Source organism: Liolophura sinensis, chromosome 7 (assembly GCF_032854445.1).
Source record: "Liolophura sinensis isolate JHLJ2023 chromosome 7, CUHK_Ljap_v2, whole genome shotgun sequence".
NCBI classification, from domain to species: domain Eukaryota; kingdom Metazoa; phylum Mollusca; class Polyplacophora; order Chitonida; family Chitonidae; genus Liolophura; species Liolophura sinensis.
Genome location: NC_088301.1, coordinates 1298115 through 1314914, shown reverse-complemented (window position 1 = coordinate 1314914; position 16800 = coordinate 1298115). Strand labels below are relative to the sequence as shown.

At 39.2% G+C, this 16800-nt stretch overlaps 1 protein-coding gene across 1 annotated transcript in view; it reads right to left on the bottom strand.

Moving 5' to 3' along the window:
• LOC135469735 (multiple epidermal growth factor-like domains protein 10) overlaps positions 1-14152 on the bottom strand; it is a 40284-nt gene extending 26132 nt beyond the window's left edge. Inside the window, exon 1 of the mRNA XM_064748306.1 lies at positions 13914-14152. Coding sequence (XP_064604376.1) covers positions 13914-13983 — 70 coding nt within the window. The 5' untranslated portion in view covers positions 13984-14152. The remainder of the gene's footprint in view (positions 1-13913) is intronic.
• Positions 14153-16800: the final 2648 nt, after the last annotated feature.

Genomic DNA, 16800 nt, shown 5'->3' with positions numbered 1-16800 from the left:
TTAAGTTAAAACACGAGTACTGTACACAAAGAACTCATTACAATTACGCTGGAGAAGGGTGGGGGAAATTAGAATAGTGTTGGTACTAGTAAGTGTGAACACCACATGTCCAAACTCTCATCTGTGTGTACCATACAGGCTTACCTTTCTAAACAAAGGTAAACACCTGTCTATCAATGCTCACTCAACCTCAGCTAACTACTTATCAGGCACCCTTGTTTTCTCCCCAGACAGTGTTTCCTGGCTAGACAAGAGAATGACCTAGGTCTGCCTGTAAATGTATGCCCTACTGGTTGTGCTCCGATCTGGCTGTGATGGGACTGCGGCATAAGCCCAGTCAGAGTACTGGCCATCTGGATCCTCAGACCCCCTTAGCCATACACATGTATCAGCATTCACCAAACTGCTTGTGTGTGGTCACTAATATGTGGTCACTAATAAGTGGTCACTAATATGTGGTCACTAATATGTACAACTATGTGAAAACCCATGCAATCTTCTCACTTTCAACATCCTTGTTGTATTCTAACAGCAGTTTTGACCTTTAATTCTCTTACAAAATAACACTGTGCTCAAGAAGTTTTGACTTATTTGATATTAATTTACAAATTTATATGATTGGTACTTGAGACTATTTCAGTAATTCAACATTTCCTGGTGGTAGGAGGAAACCGGGCAGGGCCCAGGGGAAGATTTATTTGATAAGGTCAGGTGTATATGGGTGGAGAAAACAGAACGTTTTACATAAATTAAACACACCAGTACATATACATGTATATTTAATACTCAGTCAATGTTTTCTGACCATGATATCACTACGTACACTCAGATGTACACGTGTATAGAGTAGATACATTCTAAGCAACACCCCCAGTTCTAGCCCGATCCAGTTCAAGCAAAAGGCATTAAAACTGACAACCTCTGCTCTGCATTGTTCAAATTAAGAGCCAAGATTGATCATGTCAGTATGTAATGTGACTGAGTGGGGCTACCTCATGTTAGGTGCCAGTTTGGCATGGCCATCCAGATAGGCAGTATTATTAAGACTGATCATGTCAGTATGTAATGTGACTGAGTGGGGCTACCTCATGTTAGGTGCCAGTTTGGCATGGCCATCCAGACAGGCAGTATTATTAAGGCTGATCATGTCAGTATGTAATGTGACTGAGTGGGGCTACCTCATGTTAGGTGCCAGTTTGGCATGGCCATCCAGATAGGCAGTATTATTAAGACTGATCATGTCAGTATGTAATGTGACTGAGTGGGGCTACCTCATGTTTGGTGCCAGTTTGGCATGGCCATCCAGATAGGCAGTATTATTAAGACTGATCATGTCAGTATGTAATGTGACTGAGTGGGGCTACCTCATGTTAGGTGCCAGTTTGGCATGGCCATCCAGACAGGCAGTATTATTAAGGCTGATCATGTCAGTATGTAATGTGACTGAGTGGGGCTACCTCATGTTAGGTGCCAGTTTGGCATGGCCATCCAGATAGGCAGTATTATTAAGACTGATCATGTCAGTATGTAATGTGACTGAGTGGGGCTACCTCATGTTCAGTGCCAGTTTGGTATGGCAATCCAGATAGGCAGTATTATTAAGGCTGATCATGTCAGTATGTAATGTGACTGAGTGGGGCTACCTCATGTTAGGTGCCAGTTTGGCATGGCCATCCAGATAGGCAGTATTATTAAGACTGATCATGTCAGTATGTAATGTGACTGAGTGGGGCTACCTCATGTTAGGTGCCAGTTTGGCATGGCAATCCAGATAGGCAGTATTATTAAGACTGATCATGTCAGTATGTAATGTGACTGAGTGGGGCTACCTCATGTTAGGTGCCAGTTTGGCATGGCAATCCAGATAGGCAGTATTATTAAGACTGATCATGTCAGTATGTAATGTGACTGAGTGGGGCTACCTCATGTTAGGTGCCAGTTTGGCATGGCCATCCAGATAGGCAGTATTATTAAGACTGATCATGTCAGTATGTAATGTGACTGAGTGGGGCTACCTCATGTTAGGTGCCAGTTTGGCATGGCAATCCAGATAGGCAGTATTATTAAGGCTGATCATGTCAGTATGTAATGTGACTGAGTGGGGCTACCTCATGTTAGGTGCCAGTTTGGCATGGCAATCCAGATAGGCAGTATTATTAACATTGATCATGTCAGTATGTAATGTGACTGAGTGGGGCTACCTCATGTTTGGTGCCAGTTTGGCATGGCCATCCAGATAGGCAGTATTATTAAGACTGATCATGTCAGTATGTAATGTGACTGAGTGGGGCTACCTCATGTTCAGTGCCAGTTTGGTATGGCAATCCACATAGGCAGTATTATTAAGGCTGATCATGTCAGTATGTAATGTGACTGAGTGGGGCTACCTCATGTTAGGTGCTAGTTTGGCATGGCCATCCAGATAGGCAGTATTATTAAGACTGATCATGTCAGTATGTAATGTGACTGAGTGGGGCTACCTCATGTTAGGTGCCAGTTTGGCATGGCCATCCAGATAGGCAGTATTATTAAGACTGATTATGTCAGTATGTAATGTGACTGAGTGGGGCTACCTCATGTTAGGTGCCAGTTTGGCATGGCCATCCAGATAGGCAGTATTATTAAGACTGATCATGTCAGTATGTAATGTGACTGAGTGGGGCTACCTCATGTTAGGTGCCAGTTTGGCATGGCCATCCAGATAGGCAGTATTATTAAGACTGATCATGTCAGTATGTAATGTGACTGAGTGGGGCTACCTCATGTTAGGTGCTAGTTTGGCATGGCCATCCAGATAGGCAGTATTATTAAGACTGATCATGTCAGTATGTAATGTGACTGAGTGGGGCTACCTCATGTTAGGTGCCAGTTTGGCATGGCCATCCAGATAGGCAGTATTATTAAGACTGATTATGTCAGTATGTAATGTGACTGAGTGGGGCTACCTCATGTTAGGTGCCAGTTTGGCATGGCCATCCAGATAGGCAGTATTATTAAGACTGATCATGTCAGTATGTAATGTGACTGAGTGGGGCTACCTCATGTTAGGTGCCAGTTTGGCATGGCCATCCAGATAGGCAGTATTATTAAGACTGATCATGTCAGTATGTAATGTGACTGAGTGGGGCTACCTCATGTTAGGTGCTAGTTTGGCATGGCCATCCAGATAGGCAGTATTATTAAGACTGATCATGTCAGTATGTAATGTGACTGAGTGGGGCTACCTCATGTTAGGTGCCAGTTTGGCATGGCCATCCAGATAGGCAGTATTATTAAGACTGATCATGTCAGTATGTAATGTGACTGAGTGGGGCTACCTCATGTTAGGTGCCAGTTTGGCATGGCCATCCAGATAGGCACTATTATTAAGACTGATCATGTCAGTATGTAATGTGACTGAGTGGGGCTACCTCATGTTCAGTGCCAGTTTGGTATGGCGATCCAGATAGGCAGTATTATTAAGACTGATCATGTCAGTATGTAATGTGACTGAGTGGGGCTACCTCATGTTAGGTGCCAGTTTGGTATGGCGATCCACATAGGCAGTATTATTAAGGCTGATCATGTCAGTATGTAATGTGACTGAGTGGGGCTACCTCATGTTCAGTGCCAGTTTGGTATGGCCATCCACATAGGCAGTATTATTAAGGCTGATCATGTCAGTATGTAATGTGACGGAGTAGGGCTACCTCGTGTTTGGTGCCAGTTTGGCATGGCCATCCAGATAGGCAGTATTATTAAGACTGATCATGTCAGTATGTAATGTGACTGAGTGGGGCTACCTCATGTTCAGTGCCAGTTTGGCATGGCCATCCAGATAGGCAGTATTATTAAGACTGATCATGTCAGTATGTAATGTGACTGAGTGGGGCTACCTCATGTTCAGTGCCAGTTTGGCATGGCGATCCGGATAGGCAGTATTATTAAGACTGATCATGTCAGTATGTAATGTGACTGAGTGGGGCTACCTCATGTTAGGTGCCAGTTTGGCATGGCCATCCAGATAGGCAGTATTATTAAAATGATGGCATAGAGACAATGTTCTATAACAGGTGAAAGGCCTGATAAGAAAAAAAAAACACTGGATTTTAACAATTTAAACTTCAAAAAACAATTAAACACCTGCATCATAATGGAACACGTAAATGTTGACTTGTTTGAAGTTTACAACTATAGTCCATGATTTGCCAAAAGTTTTAATTACTACGCTACCTTACAAAATATGATGGCATAAAGAAAAATGTAATCTAGTGTTTCTTTGAAGCATATACAAAATTCCAGTCCATTTTGTTCGAGGCAAAAACAAAAGAAAACCTGTCAGACTACAAAAATCTACAAAAAGTGTTTAAGCTACATTAGGACTACTGGGTTAAGACATCTGTATGTAATTACACATTTGAACAGAGGCTAAATAATTGTAGCACAGGTTTATTCCATCCATCAAACTTGCGGATGACACATCAGCTGGCAGACTGGTATCTTCTGGAGCAAGAAATAAAGTTAGCTGGATCATCTTGGGCCAGCAGAGTCATACCAGGTCAACCTGAGCTTACAGACATGTCCAAGGATCATTCCCAAACAACGTACTGTACATGTACAAAATGTTATCAGAATTGCTCAGAAGAATAAAATGGATGACTTAATGTACCGAGAGTAAATCAAGAGTACCGATGACAGTGTGACAACTGGTAAATGGTCACACATGACCGGCTTTTCAATTTACCTCCATCAGGGTTTTATTCTCATGAACATTCGTAACCAAACAACATTTCTTTGTTTCACATTTATATTTGTTCTCACATGACAAACTGAAACAACGCTTAGTATACAATATTAAGTGTACATACGCATGCATTTAATGTGAGAGACCAGCTGTAGTTTGTCTACAATCATAGTCTGAGACAATTTCTCTGGCCAGTTAAATTTAGAATCCTATTACGTATGTATGTTATCAGCTACATGTTCTTCCACACCATGCTGATGTGTTTCCAAATACTATGGCATATTGTGATACACGTTTTCATCAGTGAGGAGAAGAAGAACAGAGAAAATTCTCCCAGTTTTATTGCCATACATAAATAATGCACTTGGACTTATATCTATAACATTAACAACTGGCGTAATAAATCTTTAGTCATGTGTAGACAATAACAGTCAGTTTGTTTCCCATAAAAAGTCACGGGAAACCCAATACACCAAAACATATAATCCTTAGTCTTCATAAACCTGTCACCAATCTAATTAACTAACTGGTTTTAATCACATTCCTTTAAAATTAGAGTTCCAAAAATAGAGGGCATATGCATGGGTAATGAGGCAAGAAAAAAAAAACATGGGAGCTTAACAAAAACAGGTCTCTCTTTTAATTAGGGAAGCAAGTTCCCTTTTCTCTGGCCATGAGTCTACTCATGTACAAGAAACACCTTCTTACTAATGAGATTAATTAAACTGGTTTTAACCTGGGCTACCTTTTGGGGCTTCAGGTACATTAACAACAAATAAGGCCTGCATTTTAAAAAAGATGAACATGCTACAGTGACAATGTTGAACTTCTGCTGTAGATGTACAGGTGAAATTTGCAGAAAACACCTGCTGAACATGTAAAAACAGTTACCCTACTCTCAAAGCATGTACATGTTCAGGAAAATCATACTTCAGTTTTCAATGATGGGGTTAATATGAAGTGTTTGAGGGCTACTGTTTTGCGGGGAGTCTCTAAACCAAAATGGATTCTCGTATTTTCAAACATTTCTGAGCAGAAAAAAACAAATTCAAACATAGGTTGCCCTAATTCTTCTACCTTTCCAAATGCCTCTGTGACAATTATTTTGAAATATTCTGAGGCCTATGGCGTGTATAAAAAAAATTTGCACAGTTTTATGAAGCTTGCATCTTTATTGACACAAACAAATCATTATTAGCATCATTTTCATAGTAATTGTATGCGTAAATTCCACTGAATAAAGTGCTTTAAGGGTTGAAAAGATCGAAGATTTACAGTACACATAAATATAGTTAAGCTGTCTTTGTGTTTTGCACTGTTAGAATTCTTTTTTTTATTTACTGATATTCTGCTGACATGTTACAGTTTTTTTTAAAATACCTAACGATGGGTGTCCTCATCACTTCTGCATGAGAAACATGATTTGGAACTCTTGTGAATGACATATGAAAAAGAATTCTGTACCTTCACAGTTAACACATTTGTCACCTACATGTATGCCTTTCATTTTGCAGCTTTGTCATAACAGAACCTGCCTCACTCACAGTAAACGGTCACATGCCCATTATGTCATCAGTAAATTAGGACATTCTAAAAACAGAAAACTATGCTGTAAATAATGAGCAGGGCAAACAGTGGCAAGCTTCATGCAGACAGACAAAGTCTCATCTGATTGATGTGCATGTCCATTTCACTGGAGATTCACACGGTGATGGTTATCCTGTTTAATTGCACCAGGTAACAGCTGGGTGTGCGGGCAGGCGGGAGCGAGGTACGCCATGTATCATGAGGACATGTACAGCTGATGCACACCTCGCTGCACGGCATGGCATGACTGCGCTGCCAGATGTCACACTGCGCTAAAGTTCACCTGCACCAAGCTGGCACTTAACACAATCTCAGATCTTGGAAAATAATACATCTTGTACAACTGCCAGGTTCAAAGCCCCAAAAAAGAACACAAAAGTAATGGTAACCAAAATCAGACATACAGTACATGTAATTTATATTGATCAATATAACTATCAGTAGTTTTTAAACATATCCACCAATTCTATGTACAATGCTTGTATGTAAAACATTCTGAGTCGCAGGTGTACATTTTAAGCTTCATGTCACCAAAATCTACATTATATTTCTGAATATATGACATTATTCAAAAAAATCGATACTGCATTTCACCCAGTTTTGTCAAGTTTTTCATGTGGCTTGATTCTGACTTGTCCACCCTGTGAGGCCGCTTCAGATGTTTTCGTGAAGTCTGATTAATATCTTGTCAGAAAAACTGAAGTGTTAGTATCCCTTAAAGTATTCTTTTAACTGAACGAATTTTTGTATTGTTTTTGTTGTTGTTGTTTTTTGTCCCTGATAGGCTTTCTGTGGGCATTACTCCAACTTACTAAGTGGTTTTACATGTAGCTTAGCTCCTATACACTCAATACGGCTTAGCATACCTATAGAGTGACAGCCCCAGGATGTACCGTTCTATTTCCCCATTCCCTAAAACTGGACATTATCCCTACCATCCCCACCATCTGGTACAACATGGCAGTGACCCTTTAATACATGTATTTGTACAAGCCTCACTAATAACCAGGTCATCTGTAGATAAATAAAAATGTCCACAAATATCCTCAGGTACACAAGCATTCAACTGTAACCTATATTGGAATGTACATGCACAAGCATGTGTAGCAATCAAGGTTCAATGAAGCATGAAGCAGAAATAACTGTGACTACCTGTGTGCGATCGCTGATCAGGTAGATTGAGTGCCAAGTCATCCATGACACTACTGATCTCTTCATATTGCTGCTACCTTGACAGGGTTGAAAAGATGGCCTTGGCAATGTGATCTGAACACAGAGTACGTGTTTGGGATTCATGCTGTTCCTAAAATTCAGTTAGGGGACATTTCCACCTGGTAAAGTTGTACCATACCTATTTTTCATGTGATTTTCCTGCCCTTGTAACATATGCCATGAAGCTGTCACAAAATTAAGGTCCTTTTGCATCTACTGTAAAATGTCCATGGACATTGCCTAAGCAACAAGTCTGAATCTTCTTTGTTTGTTTTTTTTTTTGGCTCATTAATGAACTAAGCCTTGTCACCATTACAAAACAGTCTCCGCCTGGATAACGGTCTCCACCTGGATAACAGTCTCCACCTGGATAACAGTCTTCACCTGGATAACGGTCTCCACCTGGATAACAGTCTTCACCTGGATAACTTTCCTTTCAAACAAAGTTTTCCATACTGAACATTAGCATTCAAGGAGATGACAAGACACAAACTTCTGCCATTATGGAATCAATGGATCAGCAGTGTGGAAGAGAGGGGACATTGGTCATGGCTAATTTGACTATTTACAATACACTTGTCACAGTGTTCAGGATACCAATTTCTGGGCCACAAGGTACATAAAATATATCACCTACACGACAGCTGTATTAATAGTGGCCACAGCAAAACAATAACTCTTACCTAAGATCTATACTCTAGTATACACCAAATATGGACACTGCAGAAGAATTATTGCTGTTAATAAAACAATGGCAAAGAGATACACTTAAGGTGATATAACTGAAATAATAAAATCACGGTTGTACAAATTTGGACTGTCATTCACACATAATTGTTTTTAACATAAAACAGTTTTCGTAAGGCCCCAGTGGTCAGTCCAGAAATTAAGTAGCTTGCAGCGGTGACATCCATGAAGATCCCTCTTTAGAAAGAAGTCTGCGAGGGGCAGACCGAATGGATCTAGCCAAATGAAATGTGGGAAACAGATCAAACAGGTGCGTGTGTAGGAGCGCAAGGGGGGCACTAAGCTGGCCCGAAGAAGGCATGCAGTATCTGTGTACATGTCACCTTGGCCGCACTGTAACGACATGGTTCACTGGGCCCGGTGTTCTTGGGGGGCGTTCACCAAGTTCCAAGCAAAATCAATGATGACATAATTTCTGAAAAAATCCGACTGTTGGCAGAAAATGTGCATAACATGACGGGTAATTAATACGTATAAAAATACACCCAAAAAGAATTTTTTTTAACCACAAATTCTGGGGCACAGTTTTCTTCATTTGGCACAGGCGTATAATCTTTGTTTTAAAATTCATCTTCATGTATCCTTAAAGACGCCACATCTATGAGGCCAAGAACACGGTCTGAATATCAGGCTGCATAGATCCATTCCAGGCAGTAACAGGCTGGTAGAACTTGTACAGGTAGTATCCACTATGCATCTCTACAATGCTGTGACAGTGTTTTCAGTGTGCTATTTAAGTATACCACGCCTTTCAACTCTGAGATACCCTTATTACTGCTATGTTTTACATATACACCTAGACCATTCAACAAATTGTACACAGCTAAGCTTATAAATAAACATGGATACAAGCACATGTACTGTCCTTGACATACATGTACATACATCAATAGAAATTTCATTCCTCACACTGACAGATACACAAATAGCTGTATTATAAGACAGGTTTAATAATGCCAAGGACATGCCAAGGCTTCATTTGCATGTTGACACTGTTGTATAGTTTTGCAATTTGAGCTTACACTTTTCAAAATGACATTCGTAACAGAACATATCTACATGTACATGTACCATCTTCCATAAATTGGTCCAGAAACTATCTACACATCACTACACTTTTGTATAGCTCGGCTTCCTTGCTCGATACATTTGCTATGCGAAAATCATCCTACCAGAACTTTACAGACTGTCATAGTTATCCAATCAGATACTTACCTCCTAAACCTTGCAGAAGAATTGATGCAATTAAAAAATTTCAGAAGTGTCAACAAATCTACTGCTCACTGAAGGCACGCATCAGGAACTAATTGCCCGCATACAGTACTGTATTAACGGTGATATGGTGATGTGCTATCAGGTACTGGGGATCATTTCATATCTGTAGTAGTGCCTGTTGAATTGATGCCTTAAACTCAACTATATATATATATATATATATATATATATATATATATATATATATATATTTCAGCTAAGATATATATATATATATATATATATATATATATATATATATATATATATATATACGAAGTGTTGTTAAATCAAATATGCCATGTACATATACATGCTTGAACTGGAGTGACAGGCATATGTGCCCCAGGGTCACAAAGCGATTTTAGGCTGAAGTCAAAATTTCAACTCGCTATAAAATCGTTATTTCTTACGTAACAGGGTCAAAATATTGTTTGACAGTGTAAATTCTGGTCATTTTAAAAACATTTCAAAACAAATTTCAGCCAAAATAACGAAAAGGAACATACCAAGTTTAATGATTGAAATTATTGAAGAAACCAAGTCACTGATTATTTTTGGAATAGCTATAAGGCTACATTTTGTCCTTGGTGTTTAAAGCCATACAGCAGAAGTTTTCATTCACATGTATATGACAGTGGTATTATAGAGGATCATAGATTTCCAAAACTGGACTGCCTGGAGTAAACCAGCCTGCAGTAAATCAATTTTGCCTTACACCAAACACCAAGTACTTTCCCATGTACCTGACATCCCATGGCATTGCATATGACTTACATTATAAACCATTATTTGCTCATCTCCTTGTTCCCCAGCCTTGCTACACTTTCAAGCAACTATGGGTGCAGATTTATTACTAAATTAAGATCTTTGAATATTTAATGTATTTAAATAGAACTTTTTACCAAGCTAAAAAAATTTTGCATCAGAAAGCTTTCTCTGCCAAATTATTCTAACATTTTTATAAGATCTTCAAATTACTGCATGTACATATAATTCCTCTCTTTCATGCCAGATCATCAGCTCTATAGCTTCATTTAATACTGTACCAGTAAAGATTTCTTCTTTCACAAGAATGTTATAGAAAGTTGAAAGCATGCAGGCTTAAACGCATGTGCATACAGTATGTGAGGTCTAGAGGTCCTCCCATACACTTTATGTGATTGGTGTCTATCACCGTGCTCAAGAGTACCCATACACTTTATGTGACTGGTGTCTATCACCGTGCTCAAGAGTACCCATACACTTTATGTGACTGGTGTCTATCACTGTGCTCAAGAGTACCCATACACTTTATGTGACTGGTGTCTATCAACATGCTCCAGAGTAGTCAATACACATATGCTTTACCCTACATGTATAATACTGTATAATTTGTATGTAAATTCCTCCAAAAAAGTGCATTTGTAAGTGTAAAAAGATAAAATAATCATAAAATATTACTTTTAGTGATGACACTGATTTCCCATCCTAGTTGTCCAAACAAACCACAAAACATATTTTTAGCATAAACTGAACTCTCAGAGCTGGGCAAAATGAGTAACTTAGTCATGAATAGAATTGTAGTTCAATACAGTATATACATTTTTTTCAACCAATAAACCAAAGAGATTGACTGAAAACAATTTCAGAGACTGACACTCATCACGCCAGTAATCAGTAATGCTTACAGTGTAGTATATAATACTTCAGGGTGAACTAAAGTAACATTTCCCAAAGTCTTTTTGCAGCTTTTCACAGCACTCTTGATAGTGTGTTCTTTCCTCAGAAGCAGATGTGGAACAGCTAAGGAGGCTGTCACTGCAGAGGGCTATCTAGTATACCATCCAATACCATCCATCACACACCCTGGGCGTCCATATGACAGCTGCACCCACCATCACCTCTGACAATCTCCTTAAACTGGGACCCATTCAGGCAAAGCGAAACACTGTTTTTGTCACTCTACCAGGGAGGAGAAACCAAGAAGGCAAGAATAGAGCAAAATGAATTAAGGCTTGACCACACCTGAACTGGAAAGACTGGGCTAGCAAGGCATTTCTATTCAGACCTACAAATCATAACATGGTGGAGGGAGGGTGTTTACTGTCCTGTGTCACAACCTGCTGTACATCAACTGGAGGCATGCCCGCGGGGTGTCTATAATACAACTAGATACGAATACCATTTGACATTATATAATAACAGACTAAGTGAAGTTTTATGAAACTGGTCTGGCTGTATATTATAAATTATTTGGATTACTAGTGCTTGCTCAATTATAATGCCAGGACTTGAAACATACATGTATATGTATACGTATGGACTGCATATATTATGACCATTAAATAACGCATGTGCCCATCGTCTCAAATTTGTAATGAAAGCCCTGCTGTTCATACATCTTAAACTCCAAGTATAACTTTTATAAACATAAACATATCGTTCATTTCTTCATACGTTTGATTTTAAAACTACCAGAATGTTTCATATCAATTTTTCACATGCAATTCACAGTATCAAATATAATGTGATGTTTTCTCATTGGTGTTTAATACAACACAAATCTTGACAAGTTACTGTAGTATCTTGCCCCAGAGCAGCCGTTCTCAATTCCTTGCTCATATATGTGAGCTCCAAAATGCACCAGTTTAACACTAAAACTAGCCGCAAAATCCAATTTATTGCATCGGTACCTGTCTACTCACTATAAGAAACCACAATGACAATCGAGACATAATAGGTTTTTTGACATGACAGCCAATTATCACATGATGCTTTCAGCGCTAGTGATTGGCCAAGTTCATAAGGGCTTCTACAACATGGCTACTCAAAGTGAATTGTCTGTCAATGCAAAATCTCAAATGCTGTACTCCATCCTCTCGGCTCTCAAAACTTTTCTGTCATTACTGCATCCTATATAATGATTTCTATGTTTATATAGTGGCAGACTTTATGTTCACTTTAAAATCCCTGTCATTTCATTTAGAAAAAAAATTTTCCTACAGACCTTGTCTAAGTGTTTTTTTTTTTTAATGGTATGGCTGCTCCCAGAAAAGAATTTTGTTCCCAAGGATTGAAGAAGATTTTGTGGCTCTCCAGTAAATGTACCAGTATACTCTGGGCAAATATACTACATGCCAGTCATACATGTATGTAGTTGTGGAATGTAACACTCTGTATCAACCAACAAGGGAGCGTCTCAAAATGTATTTATTTTGACAATTTGTGCAGTTGTCATGGATGGTTTTTGGTTCAGCGAGACACAGAACAGGTTAGTTGATTATGGGGACTACTCAGTTGGCATCGATTTACGCCAGGGAAGATTTATTGTGCGTGTGAAGATGCGGTAAATGTGGCTTATGGTCGATCAGACACATCAGAAGCAGTTATTTCCCGTAACTCTCCAAACACTTTGTGTTGACTGACACAGAGGGTTACATTCCACAACTCACCTGTACATGTACATAACAGTGATATTCGTTCTTATATATTTATCATCGTACAGCCGACTTCTGGGTTGTTCTATTGTTCTAGAGTTCATCCACAGAATGCTAACACCACTGACACATACAGGTTCTGAGTGTTTGCCTACATCAGTTGTGGCAGGCCTATGGTAGGCTTGCTGCCTTAGGCCACCATTGCTTTTGTACTGGAACGCGTATCGCTACAATGACTTTGTTATCAAAACACTTTACTGCAATAACACAATTATTATGGCAAAATAACAAAACTGATATTTCATGATAAGATATTGATGATAACATAATGGCACTCAATTGATCGAATGTAGGCCTAAAAATCTTTTTTCAGTATTGATGTGCCCACACAGCATGTGTTAGGCACATGTTAAGACTGCTAGCAATATAGCGTTACACTTGTATTTTTGGAAATGCTGTTGTCCATCTATTATGTAACATGATTTACTACAAAAGGTAGAAAAAATCTGTATAAGTGGACCCACTACCATAAAATTCTGTCATTCCCAGTTTTGAATTAAAACTTTTAACAATTTATAAACTAGAAACATTGTTTACATTAGATATAAACAATAATTGGGCATTCTGTATGGTTGGGTTTACCATGTTTTTCTGTTTTGCAACTGTTATACAGGTATGTGAATGTTAACTAGTTGTATAATAATAACTGATAATCATTGCCATGTTAAAAAACACAGACCCGGCCCTGCTTACATTTCCACTGCGAAGTACGCCTTATTCAGTTTTGTAAACTGAAGATGGTCCCTTACATCTCAGCTGGACCCTTGTATTGATTAAACTTTAGCTCTCAGGTGTAACACCTTATGAATAAGAAAAAAAAACGCGTTTCAAGTTCCTGTCCGACACAAAGTAACTTTATCAAATCTTTACTGAATGTAGATAATAACTGACCAGTCTGGCCGCACACTTACCGATTAGAAGACACAGCGACAAAACTGTAGCCAGACAAGCTAGGCAAATCTTGGGGACTCTATGAAGCATATCCTGTGAAATGGCAGGGGATTAGGCACAGGCCAAAACCAAATCTCAAGTAATCCAAGTGTCTTTCCTCGACCGATTCCGGCCGTCCAACATTTCTGCTTCGTTAATGCATTCGTCTGTGCTGAAAATGATAATCAACACTGATTACGGACGGCTTAAAATTCACAACTTTTCGACAGCGTCAGCAACGCATTCACTGACATCTTTCGTCAACGGGCGATTGTTGTGTCTAGGCTGTCCGCTAGGGGGCGCGCAGATCAAAGCATTTACGCTGGCGGTAGCCGCGTTTCAATGAGCAGATTACATTCCAGGCCAGGGAGCTAGGATTAACTGCTTAACGCTGTAATTGATAGTACACGCTGTAGCATCCACCACTGCTGTAGTTAAACTACTTACGTACCGTTACAGCTATGCTTTGACCACAAAGCTACTCTGCCGTAGAGCGGTAATAAAAGGGGCTTAACCCGAAAATATTTAAATACAAGCACCGGCCAGTACCGGTAACTACATGTAGGCCTACATAAAGCATATATCGTGCACAGGTAACAAATAAATAAATAATGGGTGCTCACTGGCCATGGATATATTCAGCAAAATAAATTTTTGCACGTTGACGAATCTTAATAAAAGAAGTGACCTGTTTACAGAAAAACAAGCAGTATAGCTGGGACTAATATAGCACATTTTCTGTTAAAATTAACATTAATGTTTTGAGCGTATATACTTCAAGATCGCGTTTTCTTTGCCTTTAAGAGTTTTCTTCAGTTATAAAGGAATTGTTATCTCCTGTTTGAAACAAAATGTTCTATTCACAACACGGGCTTTGTACTCCCAACGGCAACAAGATATTAGAGCTATCACAACATGGACTGAAATTGTTGGACCAAACTGTTATACGCTTATGTTGTTATACGACCGTGAAACGTGGGGGAGGGGGCTTGGGGGCCGTGGATATCATCGGTTGCATTGTTGCCCCTGAGCTGAAATTTCTTACAGAGACTGAGGTATTCACAGCTAATTAAATAATATACCGTGAATTCGGTAACCGGGCTAAAATGCTGGCTTCAAACCAAAAAACCAAACTCATCAAACAGTTTCCAGTTAAGAGCAAGCGTCTAAAGTGTGTTAAACGACGGTTACGCATTCATCTTAAGAAGGGAAAAAAAGGACAGAAGATTTTTAGAAACTTCCCTAAAGGTCACATTTAACAAGAGCAAAGTTGAGTTCGAAAAATACTTATATTTAAATAAATATGTGTTACCTGAAATGTGTTACCTGACCAAACTCTCTCTCTCGCTTTCTTCGCTTAGCTTTCGAACGTCAAACCATTGCCTGTAGAAGTTGACAGATGGTCATATGTAGATTTGTATCAACGAATATGTGATATGTACAAAAGCAGCGAATATAGGTGGTTATATTTTTAAATTTTCCAGTGAGAAAAAAAGATGAAAATGTATTTTAGTAAAAAATCACACGAAGAATCACGCGGGTTAAAAAGCTCGTTTATAAACAAAATGTTTGGATTATGAGAATACCATCACAGTCTAAATGTTAATCAAGTTCTAACTAGTTTTGGAGCATTATTTGGCTTGCTGTCTTTATAAATTGTATTTTACCTCCTTTTCACCAACTTTTGTATTCCCACTATCATGTCAATGCCCAGATAACGTCCTAACCGGTAGTTCTGGAGAAGAGGCAGTGAGAACAAATTCGTAAGTGTTTTTATAGTTGATGTGGATGAAGGATGTATTCGACCTCAATATTTAATTGTCATTTTATGTTTGATTTAATGTCCGGCCACGTCCATGTATATAATCATCTCAATTACTTCTTACACCGCACGTGAGTGGCAGAGTGGTCAAGGGCGTCAGCCTTGTAAGCTAAAGACTTTAGGCGTGTTCATGTTGATTATTCGGTATTATCCAAAATATTCCAAATTAAATGGCATCTCTACTTAACCCTTCTAACCTACAGGAGTGTGATGGTGCATCTCATACTGTGACATAGCTTCGTCTCTTGCAAGCCACAATGATTGGCTGAATAACACTGGTGCGAAACCAATCAGCGGTGTGTTTGCAAATATGTCAGCTCGTTGTGAATTAACTTTGGAGAAACGTGTAAGCAGATTAATTGACTTCAAGAACGTGTTTGAGGGGCCGGTAATCCCATACCACAGTCAGTGGCACACATTCCCTTGTAGTTCAGCTTGTGGGAAAATGATTTCGCAACAAGGTGACAATGTGGCGTCAGCAATCTTGGCCACCTTCAAGAATTCAAGCACAAACGTTTAGCCCTATACTTACTGACATGGATTTAAATCCTCATTGCATACAGGGTCATCAACTTCAAAGACATAAACAGAAGCCGGGTGTTTTGATGTTTTGAACAGGGACTACATGCAATGCTACGTAGTGATAACATGTTTGTTATGCTTGTTTACAATGCTGATAACCTATCTTTCAACGCCTTGATTTATATGCTGTTGGGGTACACATATAACAAAGCTACACAAACAGCACCCTTGTATACCAATGTTGATACCGATGAGTGTATTTCCACAATTCCAGTTAGCAGGCTTCTCTGTCCAATAGTTGACTGATCGCCCGTACAGGTGAACTGCGATATACCAGAATCCATGGCCTACATCAGTCATGTACTGTCACTGGTACCAGGCTCACTCTCACCTGTCGGTGCTTATCTACTCACTCTCTAAAGCAGTTTACCACCTCTCACACAGGAATATCGTTAATCAACGTTCGATCATAGCTAATCGAATAGTTCATAACTGAATCAAGGGATGGTTCGATTGGTTTTATA